Source organism: Manis pentadactyla, chromosome 4 (assembly GCF_030020395.1).
Source record: "Manis pentadactyla isolate mManPen7 chromosome 4, mManPen7.hap1, whole genome shotgun sequence".
Classification (NCBI taxonomy): domain Eukaryota; kingdom Metazoa; phylum Chordata; class Mammalia; order Pholidota; family Manidae; genus Manis; species Manis pentadactyla.
The window spans coordinates 118,528,057-118,550,612 of record NC_080022.1 but is presented as its reverse complement, the minus strand read 5'-3'; the positions used below and the strand labels follow the sequence as shown (position 1 = coordinate 118,550,612).

The following is a 22,556-nucleotide window of genomic DNA, read 5'->3' as shown; positions in this document are numbered from 1 at the left end:
ATGGATGAATGTAGTAACCAATGTTGCTCATGTGAAACCTTCATAAGATTGTGTATCAATGATACCTTAACAAAAAAACAAAATAGTTAGCCATCCTAGTGGCTGTAAGTTGGTACCTAATTGTGGCTTTGATTTGTGTTTCCCTAATAACTACTTATATTGAGCATCTTTTCATGTGCTTCTTGGCCATTTGTATATATTCTTTGGATAAATGTCTATTCAGGTCATTAACACATTTAAAAAAATTGAGGTACAGTTGATATATTAATCCTAATAGTATTTTGGTAGAGTCTTTAGGGCTTTCTCTATGTACTATCGGGTCATCTCCAAACAGTGACAGTTTTGTTTCACTTCTTCCTTACCAGTGTGGATGCCTTTTATTTCTTTTTCTTGCCTGATTAATGTAGCTAGGACTTCCAACACTCTGTTGAATAAAAGTGTTGTGAGTAGGCATCCTTGTCTTATTCCCGATTTTAGAGGAAGCTTTTTTATGGCCTTTACTCATTTTTAATGGGTTGTTTAAATTGGATTTTAAAACTAAAAAGTTTTAATTTATTACAGATGGAGAAAAAATATTTGCAAGACATATCTGAGATATAATACTTGTACCCAGAGTATATAAAAACTCCTACTAATCAGTATTAAAAGATGAACACCGGAATAAGAAAACAGACAAAAGACTTAAGAAAACACTTCACTAAAGAGATACACGAATGGACAATAAACACATGAAAAGGTGATTCTGGTGCCATCGTCAGTCATAGGGAATTGCAAAAACAACTATCATGAGATTCCATTTCATTCCCACCGGAACGGCTAAAATAAAAAAGACTGACAAACCAAATGCTGGAGAATATGTGAACCAATTGTAACTCTTATACATTGTTAATGGGGATGTGAAACAGTACAACCATTTTGGAAAGGTGTTTGACAGTTTCTTATGAAGTCCAACATACATATGCCCTATGACTCAGCAAAATACCCTATGTATTTGTCATAGAAATTAATACATCATGTTCACATAAAGACATGTACAATGTTTATAGTATCTTAGTATGCTGATGGACAGTGACTGTAATGGGGTATGTGGTGGGGATTTGATAATAGGGGGAGTCTAGTAACCATAACGTTGCTCATGTAATTGTACATTAATGATACCAAAATAAAAAGAATAAAAGTATTTATTTCATTTTCCACTTGCCCCTTAGCAACCTCTCATCTACTTTCTATGAATTTGACTATTTTAGATATTTCATATAAGTGGAATTCTACTAACATTTTCCCTTTTGTGTCTGGCTTATATCACTTAGCATGTTTTCAAGGTTCACTCACATTGTAGCATACATTAGAATGCCATTTCTTTTCACAGCTGAATAATATTCCATTATATGTATATATTATGGTTTGTTCATCCATTCATGTGTTGATGAACACTTGGGTTGGTTCCATCTTTTAGCTATTGTGCCCAGTAACTTTTTGGTAATATTGAAAATAGTGAAGTTAAAAAGGAAGCATTTCCATCAATTGCAAAAAGGAGTTACCTGACCTTCAAATGTTTTCAAGAAAATTTAAAATCTTACACGTGAAAGTGTAGCAAACATCCATATTTCCTAAACCAAGAAGGTGTAATTTTCTACAGTTACACTGTTTTACTTAAAAAATGTAAACATTATGGAAAATGCAAAAATCACTTTTGATTGTCACCCACCTTAACCCTTTCTCCACTTCCCAAAGGCAACCATTATCATTAATATCATGTTGTATACTTACTATTTTTAAATACCTTCATTTTCATCTATGTAACTTCAGATAATACATTATATGGCATTTCTTTCTCTCTTTAAGATTTAAAAAATATTCTTTTTGCATTCCAAAACATGTTCCCTAAATGCAGACATTAAACTGGGAATTTAAAAGCTTTTTGCCACTTTAAAATAAGTTGCCTAAAATTATGTTCCAAACTTCTGAAACATCAAAGGAAAAAAAAACCCAAACTCTTAGACTAACCAGACTAAGAAAATTAGTTACCAAATTTGAAATTTTTTTCACTGAAATCCAAATACTCACAGGTTTTAAATCGATGACAGAACTACTAGGCATGACTGGGTGGTTTCCCTCCATCATGTCTTGCTCTCTCTCATCATCTGAGGCATCTGGAAGACAGCTGACACTAGTGCTTTGACTACTGGCCCCGCTGGACATACTGGGAACAGCCTGATGACTTTCAACACTATTCACTGTCCCTTTCCATCCAACACTGTAATCTAGTTCCTGAGGGAAAAGAGCATTAGATTCAAATATCTTTATCTCCTAAATACTTGATTATTAGCACTTAGCACACTGTTTGGCACACACAGTCTTTAGAAAGTTGGTGGTTTATTTTGAGAAATTCCTTGTATTTGCCAAGACCAGGAAGTTTATCAATTGTTAGTTGACAGATAAAAAAAGTGACCAAAAAGTAAATACCAAAAAGCCCAACCATGTGAAAAAGTTAATCAATTCCAAGTTATTTCCAAAGTGTAGTCTTTTCTCTAAAATTTTTGACATTAGTTTGAAATCCATTTCTACTACACATCTCACGGGGTATACACAGGGACGCTGCTCATTTCTCAATGATTCCAATGGTGAAAACAAACACCAACCTTTTTTTTTAATCCTATAAACATCACTTTTACTTATTTTTTATTGAAGCCTTTTATATTTCTTTTCTTCTCAGAATATAGTCTTTAGCCTAAACTTTTTCCACTAAGTAATTTAATATTAATTCCTATCTATTTCTGTGTAAAATTAAAAATTGTATATTTAATCATAATTAGAAGACTATTCTGAACAAATCCAGCAAGCTTTGGTATCTGGGCCCCAATATTATAGTCTTACCATACCAAAATTATTTAAGATAAGCAGAATAATAAATACAGACCCATGGTATATAGAGGGTCTTTTCTTACATCCACAGCCTTAAAAAGTTGCTGTTATTCTAATGGTTAATGACATTAGAATTTTATTAATTTCACTTTACTGAAGTATTTCGTATACCTAAAATAGCCCCAATTTTCTAGTGACTACTGTTAGATCTAAAAGGCAATACCAAAAACACCAAAACTGTATGTAAGAAAGTCTTTTATTTTATAGTTCATTAATTATGTAGTGCTATTAAAAAGAAAAGTAACCACTACTCTCATTTTCAGAATGCAGGGATATTTCTCATAAAAAAGAATCAAAGCTTTGGCATTGTGACATGAGCAAAGAAGAAAACAGAAAATACTTTGACTAAAAAAGATAGCTCCACAAATAATAAGCTTTATATTTTCCTTGTGAGGAAGTTCTGTAACATTTCTACTGGAAATTTGGAAACATGGCAACATGGAAAGAACTTGGTCTCAAGAGTAAAATATGAATCCGAACCCATATGCTTCTACACTAAGTTAGTTAACCACTCTGAGCCTTACTTTACTCACCTATAAAATGAGTATTTTAGAACCATGTAGAGGAATGAATCCCTATACACAACTGAAAAGAATCAAGTGTTCTTAGTAACAGAATAAGAATGCTTGGTAATTTTTTTTCCCCAGGATAAATTTAGCTAACTCATAAGTTAATTTTATTTATTTATTTTTAAAGAAGAAATTTCCAATTTTATAAACACTTATCAAACATTACATAAAAGGAACTGAGGGAAAGGATTATACAATAAACAAGATAAGGAAAATGGCTGGTAATTCTAATGACTTCTGTGTCAGCACTGTCAACTTTCAAAGCCTGTAATTTCAAATACTTCCAAAAGCATGTCCCATGCCATCAGACAATCAGGCAAAAAAGTGTTCAGTGGCCCAGAATTTTGAGAGGGACTAAATACAAGTTGAACAGGTTTCTTTAATAAAAGACTTCACAGAGCTTTACTATGCTAATGTACACTACCAAGAGGTTGGTTTAAAGAATGCAAAACCTTTTGCCCCACCTGGGACCTTAGAGAATCACTGTTAAGACAATCTGGAAACCATTGATATAATAAGATTCTTGGCAAGAAATGTTGCATAAGGAAAGAAGCCAATAATGAGACCCCAATATTTGAGCCATTTCTAAGTTATTACCTCTTCTTCTTCCTGTGCTTCTACTGCTGGTCCATTATGTGCCTCCTGGGAATGGACCTTCTTCATTTGATACTGCAGATTGTCCAGCTCTCTTTCTGCATCCTTTGCCCTTTGAATGAGATCTATTAACACTGTTGTAGGGTGCTCCCGAAGAACAAATGTGTGCTGGTTAAGAGTAGAAGGCAAAAGTTAGGTTGAGACCTATTTATTTTTTCATTCAGAACAAATGAATCCCTTCTTAGACCTTAGGGTTACTATCCTAAATAATGATAGATAATGAGTGTAATCTATAGCTATCTAATTCTGCTATGCTTTTTACTTCTTATATTTATAAAATTTAATTTACATGTATACACTCTGTGACTACATTACTTCCCCTGTACTTTTTACAAAAACTCTGAACATGACACCTTTGTTGGCCAACTGAAAATGCAGAGTTGAAATAATCAGAGTCTAAGTGAACATTAAGAATTAAGTCCAATTAGAGCCCTAAGTAAATGCTCACAAATTCTTAGAACTAATTTCATAGAGGAGATAGGTTTGGTTCTGAATTACATTAGATTTCAACAGGAATGTATTTACTGATAGTGAATTACATAACATACCACTTGGGTATTACGGGTTCCCTTATGTTGCTAAAATGGCACTTCATAAAACACTAGCAGTTGATTAAAAGACGTTATGTACTAGTGATTTTTACCATTAATATTTAATAAAGTTTAACATTATCAAATATAGAAAAGTAGAAAGAACAACTCTACCATAAGATTATCATTGTTACATTTGGTATTTTTTGGATATTTATTTCTTCTCAGGGATTTTCTGTGTATAGATTTATTTTGTAGTTAGCACAGATTGCAGAAAGACGCCTTGTGCACTGGAGTTCATGAGATGATCTTGAATTCTTTTAAGACTTTTACCTCCTTTATTAGCTCAAATTTATTTCTTCTCTGAAGAGTTGTAACTATATATTATTCTTTCTTCATTGCTGTAAGTATTATGCTATTTCACCTCATAAACATAATGCCTACAGACTATTTCATCAAATGTTCATGCCAAATTTACAGAACCATTATTCTAATTCTGGATCATTATTTTCAATTTTTCAATCTGAGATAAATAGCTTCATACAGTAAGTCACTTTTTTCCATTTTATTTTTTTCCTTATGACAGACTGCAATAGAAATGTGATTAGGCCAAAGGGAAGGATGCACTTGATAGATACTTCCTATCACTTCCAATAAGGTCACCATAAAAAATGGACCAGGTACATGAATATATATGCAGGTTTGGGATCTGATCACCCAAGGCCAAGTATCCGTTCCTGGAGGGTTGGGTTATTACCAAAAGCGCTTCTTTTGCTTTCATTAGGCAAATGAAGAAGCCAGTCAAATTCTTCCTTTTCTTGAGCCTTAGCTTGGCACGTACCACTATTTATGATATTTGGTCTTTTTTATCCAAAAATAATATATCTTATAATTCTAAGTTATTTAATAGTTTTCTACAAATGGATCCTGCTTATTTTTTGCTAACATAATTCATACCTATATTAAACCTTTTGTTGCTATTGTGAATACCTCTTGCTTGGGCTTTCATTTGAGACTGTAAGTGTGCTTATGGCCTAGAATTTCCTAAGTGTTACGGAAACTTTATACCGCTCTTCTACATACTGTAGTTGTAAATAACCCTACTGAATATGTACATGATCCTTTCAATATCCTTGCATCTTCTTGAACTGCATGTTGGTGAAAATAAACTGAACTTCTTTGAAATTCTAAAACATTCATGCAGAATGTCTAATTTTCTAGTGAAAATCCACAAAATTCCTTAGAGTTACAAAGAGATACAGTCAATAGCTACTCACTAATGCCTTATCTAGATGTTTTAAGAACTTTATTAATTTGAACAATACAATTATTACTATTAATAAGATGTCAACCTCTAAATGAAATAAAGCATTTTTGAGAACAGAAAGCATATGCTAATAATTTATTTAAATTAGGTAACCAAACCTATTGAAAAATGAATAGAATTCACATTACTTTTAAAATATTTTCATTGCTAAGTTAGAAAAACATGTCTCAAAAGGAAACAAAAATGTGATATCCATTTCTAACAGTTCTTTTGAAATCTCTTTTCTCCCACAGTATTTATGTAAATGTATTACACACCATTTCTCTTACTTTCATATTACTTTATATAGGACAGATCGATATATAACATGTGGTAGATACAAAAATTAAATCCAAAGTTAAACTATGCTATGCCACCTCTGAAATGACATTGTTCCACATGAATTAAAATTTATAGTTGTAACTCATGAATATATTCTTGCACATATAAAAATTAAGCAGTTTAGTACTACTATATGAATATTTAACTATATATTCTATTCAGGCATGGTAAAAGCAGTTAATTTTGAAAAACAAATGAAAAAACACCATCTAAGAAAATTTCCAAGAAAGAACAGTATTATGAAATTAATATTTTAGCAAAACCCAGTACAGCATACTTAATACTGATTCGGAATCAAAGAAGAATAAAACACATGCTTTAAAATAATTTCTTAGGTGTACAAAACAGAATATAACTGACCTTTAAAAGTTCCTTTGATGTAGGGCGATCTTGAGGGATTTTCTGGAGGCAAGAATCTACAAACTTGCAAAAACAATCAGACCTATTGTAAAGGAAAGTATCAAGTGAACATATTGCTATTTCCTTTAAAAACACATCCACAAATCAAGACATGTGCCTATGGGTGGGAGGGAGAATAGAAATGATAAAAAAAAAAAAAGGCAGGCACAATACACTATATATTTTATCATGTAAGTCTATAAAAAGCTATGCAAAGCAACTAATGAATCTTTACCATTTTCCAAAGATAAATTTGCACACATTATTTAAAAATCCTGCTCTCACATACTTAAGTATCAAAACTCATTCTACATTGAGGTAAATTAGGGAAGTCAATCATTTTCCTTTTTGCATGCAAATCTAAGATAATATTCTTCTTAGTTTTTTTTTTCATTTCTCTAGCCACGTCTCTTTCTTGCTTGACCCTTGTATCATAGCATGTTTCAGAACATCACACTATTTGTTTTGGAAGGAACATTTTTTATACCTAAGTATTTAGTGTCCTTGAGCAAATGGATAAAAGTTCCAGAAAACAGTAAGATTTTTTTAAAAATTAGAATTCTGTAACATACTATTAGATAGTGTTACTGATGAGAGTTCAGTAAGGCAGTAAGTAAAATATATTCCATCAATGCCTGTCATCAATGTTCAAATAAGATTTTTAATTCTTTTATACAAGAATGTTTGTCATCAATATTCAAATAAGATTTAATTCTTTTATACAAGAATTATTTTTTGAATCCCTAAAGTACCAACCAGTGTAAAGACATCCTGTGATTAGTGTATTTTATTCAGATGTACCATAATAAACTGTGCCAAGATTTCTTCAAAACATCTCTACAGAAGCAGCAAAGACCTGTGAACTTGCCTTAATTATGTAATGATAAAAAATAAATTATTCCTACTTTATGCATCTTACTTGTGAATTTTAAAGTATTTGTTAAGTACAGTACGTAGTCCCCTAGAACTTTTCAAATGCTAGATACACCTGAAGAATTTCCCAATAAAATTTTCTATCACTGATGAAAATCCTTGTTTCCTAAAATTGTCCATCTGTTCTCAATAAATTTCTTTACATGAATAACAGTATTACCAAAGAAGCGATGCAACATCAACCCACATTGTGAATAATAAGTAACAATTAAAATGATCCAAAAATTATGAATTATCTGGAAATTCTGATAAATTATCAAATCATTTTTACCTATGTTTTATACATATCAATTATAAACCATTCCTCAATTAAATATCTCTACAGGTTGTGGCAATCTATATAGTGCAGTTATAAAATATGAATGTGTAAATCATGCTATTTACTATAGAATCAGTTGCATGTGTCACGAAGGTACAAAAAATATATTAATTTTTATACAAAAGCCATACTTTTCCTCCCATGTAGCATCATTCTTTTATTTCTAAACTAAATTGCATATATGCTATGAAAAGTAGAGATAATAAAGGATAAACATGATGTAAGGATAAAATTAAGCTATTTTAATATTTTTTCAGGTTTTATACACTTCACCTCACTGAAATGAAATCATTTTGATCACATTATGAAAAAGTATTTAAATTTTACCATGTTGAACAATATATCTCTCAGCCATACTCACCATTCATTAGACTGTAGTGTAGGGGATTCATTTTCGACTATGGGCCAGAAGGCACTTAGTACTCATTTCACATAAAGGAGGCTCCCTTTCCGCTATAAAAGAAAGAAAAAACTTCCTGTTAAAATATGTGCCTCCCCAAATCCAACCATTTGCAGCAACATGGATGGAGCTGGAGGGTATTATGCTCAGTGAAACAAGCCAAGCGGAGAAAGAGAAATACCAAATGATCTCACTTATCTGTGGAATATAAGAACAAAGGAAAAACTGAAGGAACAAACAGCAGCAGAACCACAGAACTCAAGAATGGACTAACAGGTACCAAAGGGAAAGGGACTGGGGAGGATGGGTGGGTAGGGAGGGATAAGAGGGGGAGAAGTAGGGGGGTATTAAGATTAGCATGCATGGGGGGGTAGGAGAAAAGGGAGGGCTGTACAACACAGAGAAGGCAAGTAGTGATTCTACAACATTTTGCTATGCTGATGGACAGTGACTGTAAAGGGGTTTTTAGGGGAGACCTGGTATAGGGGAGAGCCTAGTAAACATAATATTCGTCATGTAAGTGTAGATTAGTGATACCAAAAAAAAAAAGGGCAGTTCCTATGTGGTAACCTCCAATGAGTTCTACACAAGAGTATAAAGGGCATATAAAAGTGTAGGCAAAGGGTCTGTTTGTGTTTATACAGAGGATCAAAGCCTAATTGGGCTACCCCAAAAATGAACTAAGATATGATATGAAAAAGAACTTCCAACATCAGCACTCTCTGGAAGACTCATGCCAGAAGATGATCATCAAAAAACCCCAACAAAGATCCACGCACTGCTACAGCTGTAGATGCACTCATCCCACCAGTTCCTGGACTTGCCAGGGGAATGAGGAAGGAGATATCTAAGCTGGCCTGTGCATACAGTAAAACAACAAATTTGACTGGATCTATACTGTTGGAACTCAACCAAGAATTTGGAGAAGTGCAAATTGTAGCACTCCAAAATCTTACAACTACAGACTATTTACTGTTAAAAGAACATAAGGGATGTGAACATTCCCCAGGAATGGGTTGTTTTAATTTGTCTGATTTCTCTCAGACTGTTCAAGTTCAGTTGGACAATATCCACCATATCATAGATAAGTTTTCACAAATGCCTAAGGTGCCTAACTGGTTTTCTTGGTTTCACTGGAGATGGCTGGTAATTACAGGTATGCTTTGGTTATGTAACTATACTCCTATTATGTTAATGTATGTGCGCAATTTAAGTAGTAGCTTAAAACCTATACATGCTGAAGTTACTCTACAAGAAGATATGTCAAAGAAATAATCAATCTTCCCATGTTTTCTGCTGCCTGCTACTTCTAAAGCTTTTCTTCTTCCTTCGTAATTACAACCCTTAAATAGAATTCGTGCCTCATATCAAATTTACCGAGTATCATAATTCTTCCAAGTGGTAAAGATACCTCAAGACAAATGCTGGGCATAGAAGCTACAGGGCATAAATATGCAAAGAAGTAAAATGCTAACCATTTCAAACAATAAGGCTTCTCTCTCACTTACCAACTTTACATTTCCCTGTATGGCCCCGGAAGATGACTGGTTAGCCAGAGACGGGTAAGATTCCTCAAGGGAGGAACAACCTAAGACAGGCACAGTCGCAGGGGGGTCATCAGGTGAGAAATTGGGGATCAACAGAGGTGAGGCTTAGAACCTCACCCCCCCTGTTCTGAGAGAAATCTTCTGCATACGTGGATGTTTTATTGCCCTTGTCTAGCTTGGATTAACACATAGTCTACGGACACACATGATCATCTACATTTGCTCTCTTACAACACTAAACTATGTTTTCTACCTTTATCTTGTATCTACCTACCACTTCAGCATTTTATTAAACATAATAATAATAAAGAGAGAAATGTGGTATCCACATATAAATCAAGTATAAAAATCAAATGAGTATTCATATTTGAACTGACTGTTTATAGTTCATAATGCATGAGCAAAACCGAAGGTTTCTGTGATGGCTGCCCTTGTACTGTTCACCATGTAAGAACTTATTCACTATGTAAGAATTTGTTCTCCATGTAAGAACTTGTTTGTTATGCCTCAGAAGATTGGAGACTGACGAAAATTAGGCTTGGGGTGGATTAATGATTGTGCATTGAGCATTGACTCCCCTATACAGAATTTTATTGTTGTTAACAACCATTTGATCAATAAATATGAGAGATGCCCTCACAAAAAAAAAAAAAAGTACACACTTCAGTGGTAAAATAATAAGTAACCGGGATGTAATGAATACAGTCAAGATATTGTAACAGCTTGGTATGGTGATAGCTGGTACCTAGAATTGTCATGTATATAAATGTTGAATCACTATGTTGTACACCTGAAACTAATGTAATGTAATACTGTGTGTCAACTACTCTTCAATAAAAAAAAAAAAAAATAATAATAATAATAGAGAGAGAAATGTGGTATCCACATATAAATCAAGTATAAAAATAAAAAAAAATATGTGCCTCCCATATAGGAGCATGGAAGTACTGTTAGTTTTTTTCTTTTTTAATAAACCCCCTTAGCAAAAAAGTTGCAAGTAGAGTTCAGAGAATTTGTTCAAGTGAGTCAATAGAAAGTAAATTGCAGCCCTTATGCACAACATCTCTAAATAGTATATTTTTCCAATAAACAAGAACATTCTAAGAGAACCTAATACATTCATTAAATCAGATCATTAATATGAATACATGACTATTATCTAATCCTCAAACTCCATTGTAGTTTCAATCAAATGTCCCAATAATGTCCTTTGTAGCAAAAATGAGCTTTGATAATCTGCATCCTTCAAGGAAATTGTCCATTTTTTCTAAGTTTTATACTTCCATAAAATTGTTCATAAAATTTCCTATAATCCTTTCAATATGTGTAAAATCTGGAGTCACGTCCCCCATCATTCCTGATATTGGTCGTTTGTGTCTTCTTTCTGCTCAATCTAGCTAGAGGTTTATTAATTTCATTAATTTTCCCAAAGAACTAATTTGTGATCTCATTGATGTTCTCTATTGTTTTCATTTTCTACTTGATTTCTGCTTTGATCTTTTGTGGGTCTCTTTATTCTGCTTACTGTGGATTGAATTTGCCCTTCTTTTTCTAGTCTCAAGGTGACAGTTGAAGTCATGACCTTGACAATTCACAAGTATACAATTCTGACTCCTGAATGTCCCTCAGTTTGGCTTTGTGCTGTTACTACATCTGGCTTACACATCTCTGGCAGGAATATCACAGAAGCAAGTGTCACGCTTTTCTCGGTGTATTGTATGATGTGGCCCATGGTTTCAGATCGTCTTGTTAGTGATGGTGTTCATTTTGATCACTTAAGGCCATTCCACAAGGTTTCATGGTAAAATTTCACTTGTTTCCTTTGTGATTATTGATTATTTGTGAAAAGGCACTTGAGTCTATATATTGTTTTGCATAAAGATTTCACTTTATTCTCTTATTGTATGGATTTAGATTCTTCATTTAATAATTTATAAACTGCTATTATCATTAATTTTAATGTTGAAACTGCTTCATTTTTGAGCAGTTAAGAACCTTTTTAAGCCAACTTCAGTCTTTCTGGCATGGCTCCGTCATTCCCTGATCGGTTCCCTGCTTTCTGGCACAGTAAGATGTTCCAGGATCATCTTATGTTTTCCCTACTGTAGACGCGGCTCAAACATTTCTCCAAGGAGCTTTGGCAGTCAGTGTGCTCACTGCTACTGCGCATGTCACTTCTCTTAGATCCTGTCAGTGGATAGAGGCAGGGAACACACACGCCCCTCATATATTTGTATTCATACTTGCACATTAAATATCTTTAGTTGTTTATTGAAAACAACTGAGTTCACTAGAATATCTCCAATCCAATACTACAGTACTATTTATTCGAGCCTTCTCTTTCCATTATTTGTAACGCAATTCTCTGACAGTAAGAAAACTCACTCTCATTATCCTTAATATGTCTGATGAACTGCCCCTGTACATAGCGAATCTCCCATCTTGGCCTCCACCCTTTCCCCTTTTCCCCATCAGGTTTTCAAACCCTATTCCAAGTCTGTCTACACTGTGAATGTCCACTTCATCCACTCAGTTTCTGACACCCCATCCAAACTGGATCACTTTCTGCAGTGAGGCCCTCCTCATCAACCCTCAGGAGGGAAGCCCCCTTCCTTTCAATCAGGCACTGCCACTGTGTCTGGTGACCCACCCCCAAATATGGACATGCTCCTTGGCCTCTGATACCCCATGCTGGGCTACTTCCAGCTATGAATGCTTTGGTTACCCCACCAGGACTCTGAATCTCCAAACTTGACTGCCCCCCTCCCTGCATAGGTTCTGCTTCCACATACAAGGCAATCTGTCTGTGGAACTTCCTCCAATACTCACAGGACTCTGACACGCCACACCGGGCTACCGTGGCTCAGCAGGTGATATGGGCACCTACTCTACACTGTCCTCCCAACAGCTCTAAGAATGAGTAGTTTGATCCAGGAAGGGGAAGGGAATACTTAAGAAATTATTAATGAATAAAATAACTTGTGTTTCTACTGTGATTTATTAAAGTATTCAAAAATTCTAAATGGTGCACCATCAGTATATCAAACCAGAGTATGATTTTTGATTCTGTCATTTACTATAAAGGTGAACATCTCAATTTAGTCAAAGAACACTGAACTTAGCTAAAAACCATAGAGATTTACTAAATCTAAACTGTGGCAGACTTCAGTGGATTCAAAGGATATTTTCCATTTCAAATATTTTTTTAATTGAAGTATCATTGATATTCAATCTTATATTGGTTTCAAGCAGACAACACAGTGATTCTACAGTCACCCATATTAAATCCTCACCCCCACTACTGCAGTTACTGTCAACATAGGAAAACGTTACAGAAGCAGTGCTTATATTTTCCATGCTATACTACTATCCCTCTGAACGACTTATGACTGAAAACTTTTGAGCCCTTTTATCCCTCTCACCCTCAACTACTCACCCAAACCTCTCCCCCATAGTAACCACCAGTCACTACTCAGTGTCTGTAAGTCTAGTGCTGTTGTGTTCATTTTGTTTTGTGTTTAGATTCCACAAAAAAGTGAAATCATATGGTATTTTGTCTCTGCCTGGCTTATTTCACTTAGCATACTTTCCATTCCAACCCCTCTAGGTTGATCCATGTTGTTCCAAATGGCAGGATTTCTTCTTATGGCTGAATAATATTCCATTGTGTATACATACCACCTCTTCTTTATCCACTCCTCTACTGATGGACAGTTAGGCTGTTTCCATAACTTGGCTACTGTAATGCAGCAATAAACAGAGGGGTGCATCTATCTTTTTGAATCAGGGATTTTGTTTTCTTCAGGTAAATTCCTAGAAGTGGAATTACTGGGTCATACGGCATTTCTATTTTTAGTTTTTTTGGTAACCTACACACTGCTTTCCACAGTGGCTATATCAGTTTACATTCCCACCAACAGGGTAGCAGTGTTCCCCATTCTCCACATCCTTGTCAACACTACTTTTTTCTTGTCTCTTGGATAGTGGCCATTGTAACTGGTCTGAGGTGATATCTTATTGTGGTTTTACTTTGCATTTCCCTGATGATTAGTGATGTGGAGCATTTTTTTCATGTGCCTGTTGGCCATCTGTGTTTCTACTTTGGAAAAATGTCTGTTCTGGTCTTCTGCCCATTTTTTAATTGGGTTTTTTTTTTTGGTGTTTAATAGTATGAGTCCTTTATGTATTTTGGATGTTAACCCCGAATAGGATGAATCGTTTACAAATATACTCTCCCGTACTGTAGGTTACATTTTTGTTCTGCTGGTGTCCTTTGCTGTATAGAAGCATTTTTGTTTGGTATATAGTCCCACTTGTTCATTTTTTATTTTGTTTCTTATTCCTGAGCAGTTGTGTATAGGAAAAAACTGCTCACACTTATGTTTGAGAGATATTGCCTATGTTTTCTTCTAAGAGTCTTATGGTTTCATGTCTTACATCTAGATCTTTGATCTATTTCGAGTTTACTTTTGTGTGTAGAGTTATAGACAGTAATCTAGTTTCTTTCTCTTGCATGCAGCTGGCCAGTTTTGCCAACACCAGGTGTTGAAGAGTCTGTCCTTTCACCACTGTATACTCATGGCTCCTTTATTACATATTAAGTGACCATATATGCATGGGTTTATATCTGGGCTATTATGTTTCATTCATCTATGGACTGTTCCTGTGCCAGTACCATATTGTTTTGATTAGAGTTACTTTGTAGTATAGCCTGAAGTCAGGGAACATAATATCCATTTCAAATTCTTGTAAGCGACTACTACTAAACTAATGTGATTTAAATAAAATTTAATTTTTAAAAAGTTAGAGATCCTATTCCTTGTTATCTTGTATACGTTTCTCAAATATGTCTATCCATAAATGTGGATTGCTTCCAGTTTCATTCTCTTATGTGGAGCTGTCCAGTTTTCCCGAACCAGCTGTTGAAGAGGCTATCTTTTCCTCACTGTATATTCATGGCTTTATATTATTGTATTAATTGACCATATATGCATGGGTTTATATCTGGGCTATTTTGTTTCATTCATCTAGGGATCTGTTCTTGTGCCAGGACCATATTGTTTTGATTACTGTAGTTTGATAATAGAGCTTGAAGTCAGGGAGTATAATCACCCCAGCTTTGTTCTTTCTCAGAATTGCTTTGGCTATATGGGGTCTTTTGTGGTTCCACATGAATTTTAGAACTATTTGTTCTAGTTCACTGAAAAATATCATTGGTATTTTGATAGGGATTGCACTGACTCTAAATTGCTTTGGGCAACATGGCCATTTTGACAATATTAATTCTTTCTATCCATGAACATGGTATTACTTCCATTTATTGGTTAATTTCTCTCATGAAGAAAGTATAGGTCTTTCACCTACTTGGCTAGGTTTATTCCTAGCTTTTTATTCTTTTTGATGCAGTTTTAAATAGAATTGTTTTCCTGATTTGTTTCTGCTAGTTTGTTGTTAGTTTATAGGAATGCAACAGATTCTGTGTATTAATTTTGTATCCTGCAACTTTGCTGAATTCAGTTAGTTATCAGTTCTAACCATTTTTTGGTGGAGTCTATAGGGTTTTCTATATATAATACCATGTCATCTGTAGACAGTGATAGTTTTACTTCTTCCTTCCTGATCTGGATACCTTGTTTCTTTTTCTTGTCTAATTGCTTTGGATGGTATTTCGAATACTATGTTGAATAAAAGTGGTGAGGGGATTTCCTTGTCTTGTTCCCAATCTTAGAGGAAAAACTTTTAGCTTTTAGCTACTAGGTAGGATATTAGCAGTGGGCTTGCCATATATGGACTTTATTATGTTGAGCTTTCTTCCCTTTACACTTATGCTAAGAGTTTTTATCACAAATGGATGCTGAATTCTGTGTCTAATAATTGTGATTTTCAGCCTTCATTTTGTTAATGTGGTGGATCACACTGATCTGCAGATATTGATCCATATTTGCATCCCTGGGATATGTCACAGTTAATCATGGTGTATTATCCTTTTAATGTTGAATTATGTTTGCCAGTGCTTCACTGAAAATTTTGCACCCATGTTCCTCAGGGAAATTGGCCTGTAACTTTCTTTTCTTGTAGTGTCCCTGTCTGATTCTGGTTATCAAGGTAATGCTGGCTTCATAAAACAAGTTTGGAAGTACTCCCTCCTCTTCAGTTTTTTGGAAGAGTTTGAGAAGGACTGGTATTACTTCTTTACATGTGTGTTAGACTGCAATAGTGAAGCCATCTGGTCCTGGATTTTGTTTTCTGGGAGGCTTTTGATTACTGATTCAATCTCTTTATGAGTAATCAGTCTCTTCAGATTTTCTATATCTTCATGATTCAGTCTTGAATCATGGTTGTAGGTTTCCAATTTATCCATTTCTTCTATGATGTCCAATATGTTGGCATATTAATTGTTCACAGTAGTCTCTTGTGATCCTTTATATTTCTGCAATATCAGTTGTAATGCCTTTTCTTTCATTTCTGATTTTCAGTCCTTTTTATCATGGTTAATTCTAACTAAACTTTTGTCTATTCTTTTTATCTTTTCAAAAAAAACAGCTCAGTTTCACTGATCTTATCTGTTAACTTTTTAGTTTTTATTTCATTTATTCCTGCTCTCATCTTTATTTCCTTCCTTCTCCTAACTTTGGGACTGGTTTATTCTTATTTTTCTCATTTCTTGAGGTTTTAACTAAAGTTGTTTACTTGAGAAACTTCCTAGTGTCTTAATGTAGGCATCTATTGCTATGAACTTCCCTCTTAGAACTGCTCTTGGTGCATCCCATGTGTTTTAGTATGTTGTATTTCCATTATTTGTCTCATTTTTTAAAATTTCTTCTTTGATGCATTGGTTGTTATGATAGCATGTTGTTTAATCCCACAAAGTTGTGAATTTCCCATTTTTCTTCTTGTAACTGATTACAAGTTTCATACCACTGTCTCTGGAAAATATGTTTGAAGTAATTTCCATCTTCTTAAATTTATCAAGACCTGTTTTGTGTCCTAATATATGATCTATCCTGGCGAATGTTCCACGGGTGTTTCAGAAGAATGTGCATTTTGTTGTTTTGGGGATGGAATGTTCTGTATATGTCTGTTAAGTTCATCTGGTCCAGTGTGCTGTTAAAGGCCAGCGTTTCCATATTGATTATTTTGTCGGAATAATCTATGCATTGATGAAAGTGGGATGTTAAAGCCTCCTACTATTATTGTATTGCTGTCTATTTTTCCCTTTAGGTCTATTGATATTGCTTTATATACTTAGGTGCTACCACTTTGGGTGCAGAAATATTTACATGTTATGTCCTCTTGTTGCACTGACCTCTTTATCATTACATAATGTCCTTGTGTCTTATTAGTCTGTTTTAAAGTCTAGTTTGTCTTTTGTAAGTATAGCTACCCCAGATTTATTTTGGTTTCCATTTGCATGGAATATCTTTTTCTATCCTTTCACTTTCAGTCTGTATGTATCCTTACACCTGAAGTGAGTCTCTTGTAGGCATCATATACATGGATCTTATTATTTTTAATCCATTCAGCCAATCTGTCTTTTGACCGGAGAATTTAGTCCATTTATAATTAAAGTAACTTTAGATAAGTATGTACTTATTGCCATTTTGTTTATTGCTTTCTGGTTGTTTTGTAATTCCTTTGTTCCTTTCTTTTTACTCTTGCTCTCTTTCTGATTTGATTTATTTGGTAGTGGTATGCTTAGATTCCTTTTTATTTTTTGTGTATCTACTCTAGCTTTTAACTTTGTGGTTACCATGAGGCTTACATAAAACTAATATTTATAATTATCTATTTTAAATTGATAATTTGGAAAGCATTTTAGAGTTCATTTTTATTTCCCACCAGGTTTTACATTTTTGATGTCATAATTTACATCTTTTTATTTTGTGTATCCTTTAACAAGTTACAGTAGTTATTTTTACACCTTTTATATTTCTGAAATTTTATACTCTCAACACGTACTTTTATAATCAGAAAAAATAGCACATTTTATTTTTATAAACATAATTGTGCAATCATGCACACAGCCTGAAAAGCAACAAAATTGGAATATTTTTCATCAAATTGTGAACAAACATATAAAGTCACCTATGAGAAAATTCAAGTTATTTCAACCTCTATGATAATAATAAGGTATGAAAGTCATATTTATTTAGAACTGTATTTATGAAAGCCAAAGACAGTACAACTGATTTAAGTTCTGTTCTCTTATCTACCCTGTAAGAAAAGTTTGCTTTAATTTATTATCCTTAATTATTTTAAAGTAGAAAAGCACATAACATACACTTCCCAAGACAGCAAATCTAATTTGCATTGAAAAGATTCAGGCCTCTATACCTGTTTTGTCTAAAAGGGCAGCTACATGTTACTATTTAAATGCAAACTTATTTTTTCATACAATTTTTTTATTAAGGTATTATTGATATACACTCCAGTTATGAAGGTTTCACATGAAAAACAATGTGGTTACTACACCCATATTATTGAGTCTCCCCAATACTCCACAAATACAAACTTATTTAAATGAAGCAAAATTTAAAATTCAGTTCCTTAGTTGTACTAGCCACATTTCAAGTGCTCAAAAGACATGCAAATACAGAATATCTCTATGACTACAGAACGTTTTATTGGCCTGTGCTACTCTAGATCTTTACCCTGGAACCAGAGTCAGGTTCTGGTTCATGACATTTCAGAATTCAAAACATCTGTAAGTAAACATTTTAAAAGTGATCATGAAAGAGTTTCTAAAATTTGAAGATGCCACATGCATGCCTAAATCTCTAAGAATTTCTTTGAAGTGTCTCACTCCTTAAAAATTATCTAAAGGCAGTTGCATCTGAAGTTGCTTTATTCTAAGTGTAAAAACTCTCATTGTGAAGGAAGTCTATTTTATGAACTATAACAAGAAACTAGGAAACATGGAAAAATAAGAATCCATCCCATAGAAACTCTGGAGTTTATACATTTCTTTCTGAGCAGTACAATTAACCAGGGAATACTTTCTACTCAAATGAATATCAAAATATATCAATGATATCTAAAAGGATCATTAATGCAATTTCACCAACCAAAAGGGGCACATATATGCATCAACCACATACCCCATAAAAATACCCCATAGCCAGAGTACATTAACCAGCTTCTGTACATTTACATGCAAGTTTATTAAGAAATTAATTAGGATGTACTGCTTGGAAGAAGAATCAGGAGTAAAAGAACAAAAGTTTAAGATACCTAAAGATATTTCCAAATGGAAGAAACACTTTGAAAACCTCAAACTGAGACCAAAAAATCAAAAGAGGATGACATGGTAATCTCCAAATCTCTCTTTGCTGATGTCAAGCTTTAAAATATATATGATGATACAGAGCTTGAAGGGAATTATTAATGTAGGAATCCTAACAAAAGTGAAAAAATCTAAAGGGTATATTATTTTGAAAAAATATTAGATTGCAAGATAGAAACAGCCTGGTTATAATGGACATTATAGTATTTATTGTGTAATGATAAGAAAGCTTTTAGTTTTACTTTACCTCAATTTCCCTATCTGCTTTTTTTACTACTGAAAAACCCAGGTTGATGATTTATCCAAATGACACATAGATTTTACTTTTAACGTGTTATTTTCAATCTTTAGTCACTCCTAGAATGGTTCAATTAAATATTCCCAGTATTTCCTACTATTAAACAAAGCTTAAAGAAAAAAATGGGAAGGTACTATGGACTGGTGCAGGGAATCAAGAGCAAGAACATGGCCATCAGTTTCAATTATGGTGACAGTTCAAATACCCACCTGGCTCACTTACAATGGGAGTATCAGCAAAGCTTTGATAGTCCACTGCCTTAAGCATAGTACCACTTAGGGCAACAGAATAAAATGTGTGTATAAAATCAAACTGTACAATAAGGTCTGCCGCCTGATAATTGAATCCTCATCCCTAACAAAAGTATTAAGTATCCTAAGTAGAGGTAAGTAATTCATGAATGCTTTAGAGACCCTTCATACATGGTAAATCTATAACCACAGACATATTCTAGGTGTTAAACAAATACTCATTAAATGTTAGCTACAGATACCTCAAAATTAATACCACAGTAGAAACTTTTAGACCTAATTTAATACAGCAAATATAATATACCTAAGCTAATATATATATGAAAATTGCCAAATAAGCAAAGTGACAACTTTAATAGATTTATTGCTCCCCTTAAACACTGACATAAAAATAAAAACCTGTAATTTGGTACAGAAATTGAGGTAAAACATTCATCAAAAATTACTACACAGTAATAAAAAGCAATGCTTACCTAGTTCAATACATGTTATTCCAAGAGACCATACATCTACTTTGCAATCATACTGGTTGTCAACATTGGCTAAAATTACTTCTGGGGCCATCCTAAAACATAAAATGTCACTTAAAGTTAAAAAAGAAAAGTATACTATTCTTTAAAAACTCAATGACCATCTACATGGAGAATACCTGTGTGAATTCCAGATGATATATCTGGACATAAGAATTCTTGTAATGGGAAATAAATGCATTACAAGTTGCAAGGTAAATATTTACCATTGCATATACAGTGTTAGATATATTCTCACCATTTGTCATGATCATGTAACAGCATCCTGGAGGAAAGATTTCCCCAAAGCAGGGTTGTATTCTGCATCAATTCAAGTTTGAAGATTATAATATTGTATATCCTTTATGCCAGTGGGTCTCAAATGTTTTGGTTTCAGTATCTTATTACAAAAGTCTAAATTTTGCTTGAAAGAGGGCATTTTATCACTGGCACTTGTTTCCTTGAAGCTCATTACATATAGCTGAGAAAATGTGCCACAATATGCAACAATGAATAAGCAGTTTGTCAGTCTTTTTTGCAAACAGGGGTAGTGTTCTGTGATAAAAGTGGCTAGGACAGCCACTCATAACTAAATAAATCATACAATTATTAACTTTAGAGGCGTCTTGGTTATAAGAGGAAACGCTAATTCGCATCTTCAGCTGGACTCTAATGTTCTCACTGGTATTTCACCTTATACTTCCTTTGTACTTGTTGTTAAGCACAGACATTTAGAACAGTTTCTGACTGCTTAACAGATTGTCATCAGGTGTCTGTGTGTTCCTGTGTGTAAAAACATGTAAATATATACAAAGTGCTGTGTTCCTAATATACTATATACAAATTAATATACATGTTAACTTTCAATTGCCAATAATAGAGGGCTTCTAATGTGTTAAGATGCTGAAGTAAGCTTAAGGAGTCACTAAATTCAGTGAAGTTAAAAAAGTAGTTTTGTTTTTAAAGCACAGCTTTCTAGCTCCTTTCTAGTAACTAATATTGATCACTGATTTGTAAAGAGGGGGACCATTAAGAAGCATTATTTGTTCAAAGAACCCTTTTTTTATAGAGAGGAAAGGATTCTATCTAAACTAGGGTTCTACATAAGAAATTTTTGGTCATACACAACAGTGGTCGTCAAATTTTTTATTTTCTTACTTCCAATGAATTTATTAAAAAAACATATCCCCTTTTACATTTTTGAGTCAGTATCCAGATGTTATAAACTTAATAGTTGCAAAGGATATAATGCACACATATGATATATACATTATTTTGCATACGTGCTTTACAGATATTTAAAACTTGGAGCTGAGGATCTAGCTCATTCAATTCATTAAAAACACTGCTGTATAATAACCTTATTAGCAAACCCAGTCTGCACAGTCATATCAACCATTCAAATCGGATTTTCTGTCAGAAAGCGCCAAACTTCATTTTTCAATGTAAATAAACATGTTAATGTGTCCTCATGACGATTGTCCTGTTATAAATGAGGTAATATATGATTAACTAGAAAGAAGATGGGAGGGAAGATAACTGGGGAAAAGAAAGAGCAAGGAGTAAAAGGAAGTGAAGAGAGATGACTGTGAAGGCAGAAGGCCCTTGCCAAAACTTTGTGTCCTAACTCTTCAATATTTCTGATGCTATATATTCTAGATGTTATGTACTCTCAAATTGTCCCTCTGGTGATGGTTTGAGGCTTTTAATTCTCAGAACAATGGATCACTCTACTATTCAGGATGGGTGAAAAGCCTTTCTTTAACAAAGTGGGAGTTAGGAGATTTGAAAGGTAGGTGGAAAGAAGATGCAGTAGGCCTAAGACACCTACCAAAGTATACAGAGGGAAGACACCTGTGGAAGTTGAAGATGTGGAAAATTATTCCCTTCAGACTTGCTGACATTAATATGGAATTATTTATGAATAAAATTAGATGATGTCTAGAAGTCGCTTCAAATAACTGGAGGTGGGTGGGAGGGCAAGAGGATCAAGTACACAGGGCAGCCGGGCCCTGGGGTAGTGCTGTTGGGCTGAGCTGACCGCTATGCAAGCCTTCCTTATATTTTTGTCTATTTCCCTGTATACTTGAAATTCTCCATAATAAAATATTAAAACAAATAGTTCCTAATGAGCTACCAGTCTTCAGGTACTCTTATTCAGACAATACAGACACACAGTAAGTACAAATCTAAAGAAAATTCCCACTTAGCATTTCTATCTTCTCCCTTCTTAAATATTAAAATTTTTTCACTCCTACCCCCAATACATGATGCAGATGATAACAGGAAAG

The 22,556-nt window shown here is 33.9% G+C and overlaps 1 protein-coding gene across 1 annotated transcript in view; it reads right to left on the bottom strand.

Annotated features, from left to right (window-relative positions):
• The window catches only part of LOC118913849 (serine/threonine-protein kinase TAO1-like), a 93,014-nt gene that overhangs the window by 29,666 nt on the left and 40,792 nt on the right, over nt 1-22,556 (bottom strand). The window contains 6 exon segments of the mRNA XM_057499479.1: nt 2,068-2,271; nt 4,092-4,256; nt 6,687-6,768; nt 8,339-8,398; nt 8,400-8,430; nt 20,230-20,321. Coding sequence (XP_057355462.1) covers nt 2,068-2,271; nt 4,092-4,256; nt 6,687-6,768; nt 8,339-8,398; nt 8,400-8,430; nt 20,230-20,321 — 634 coding nt within the window.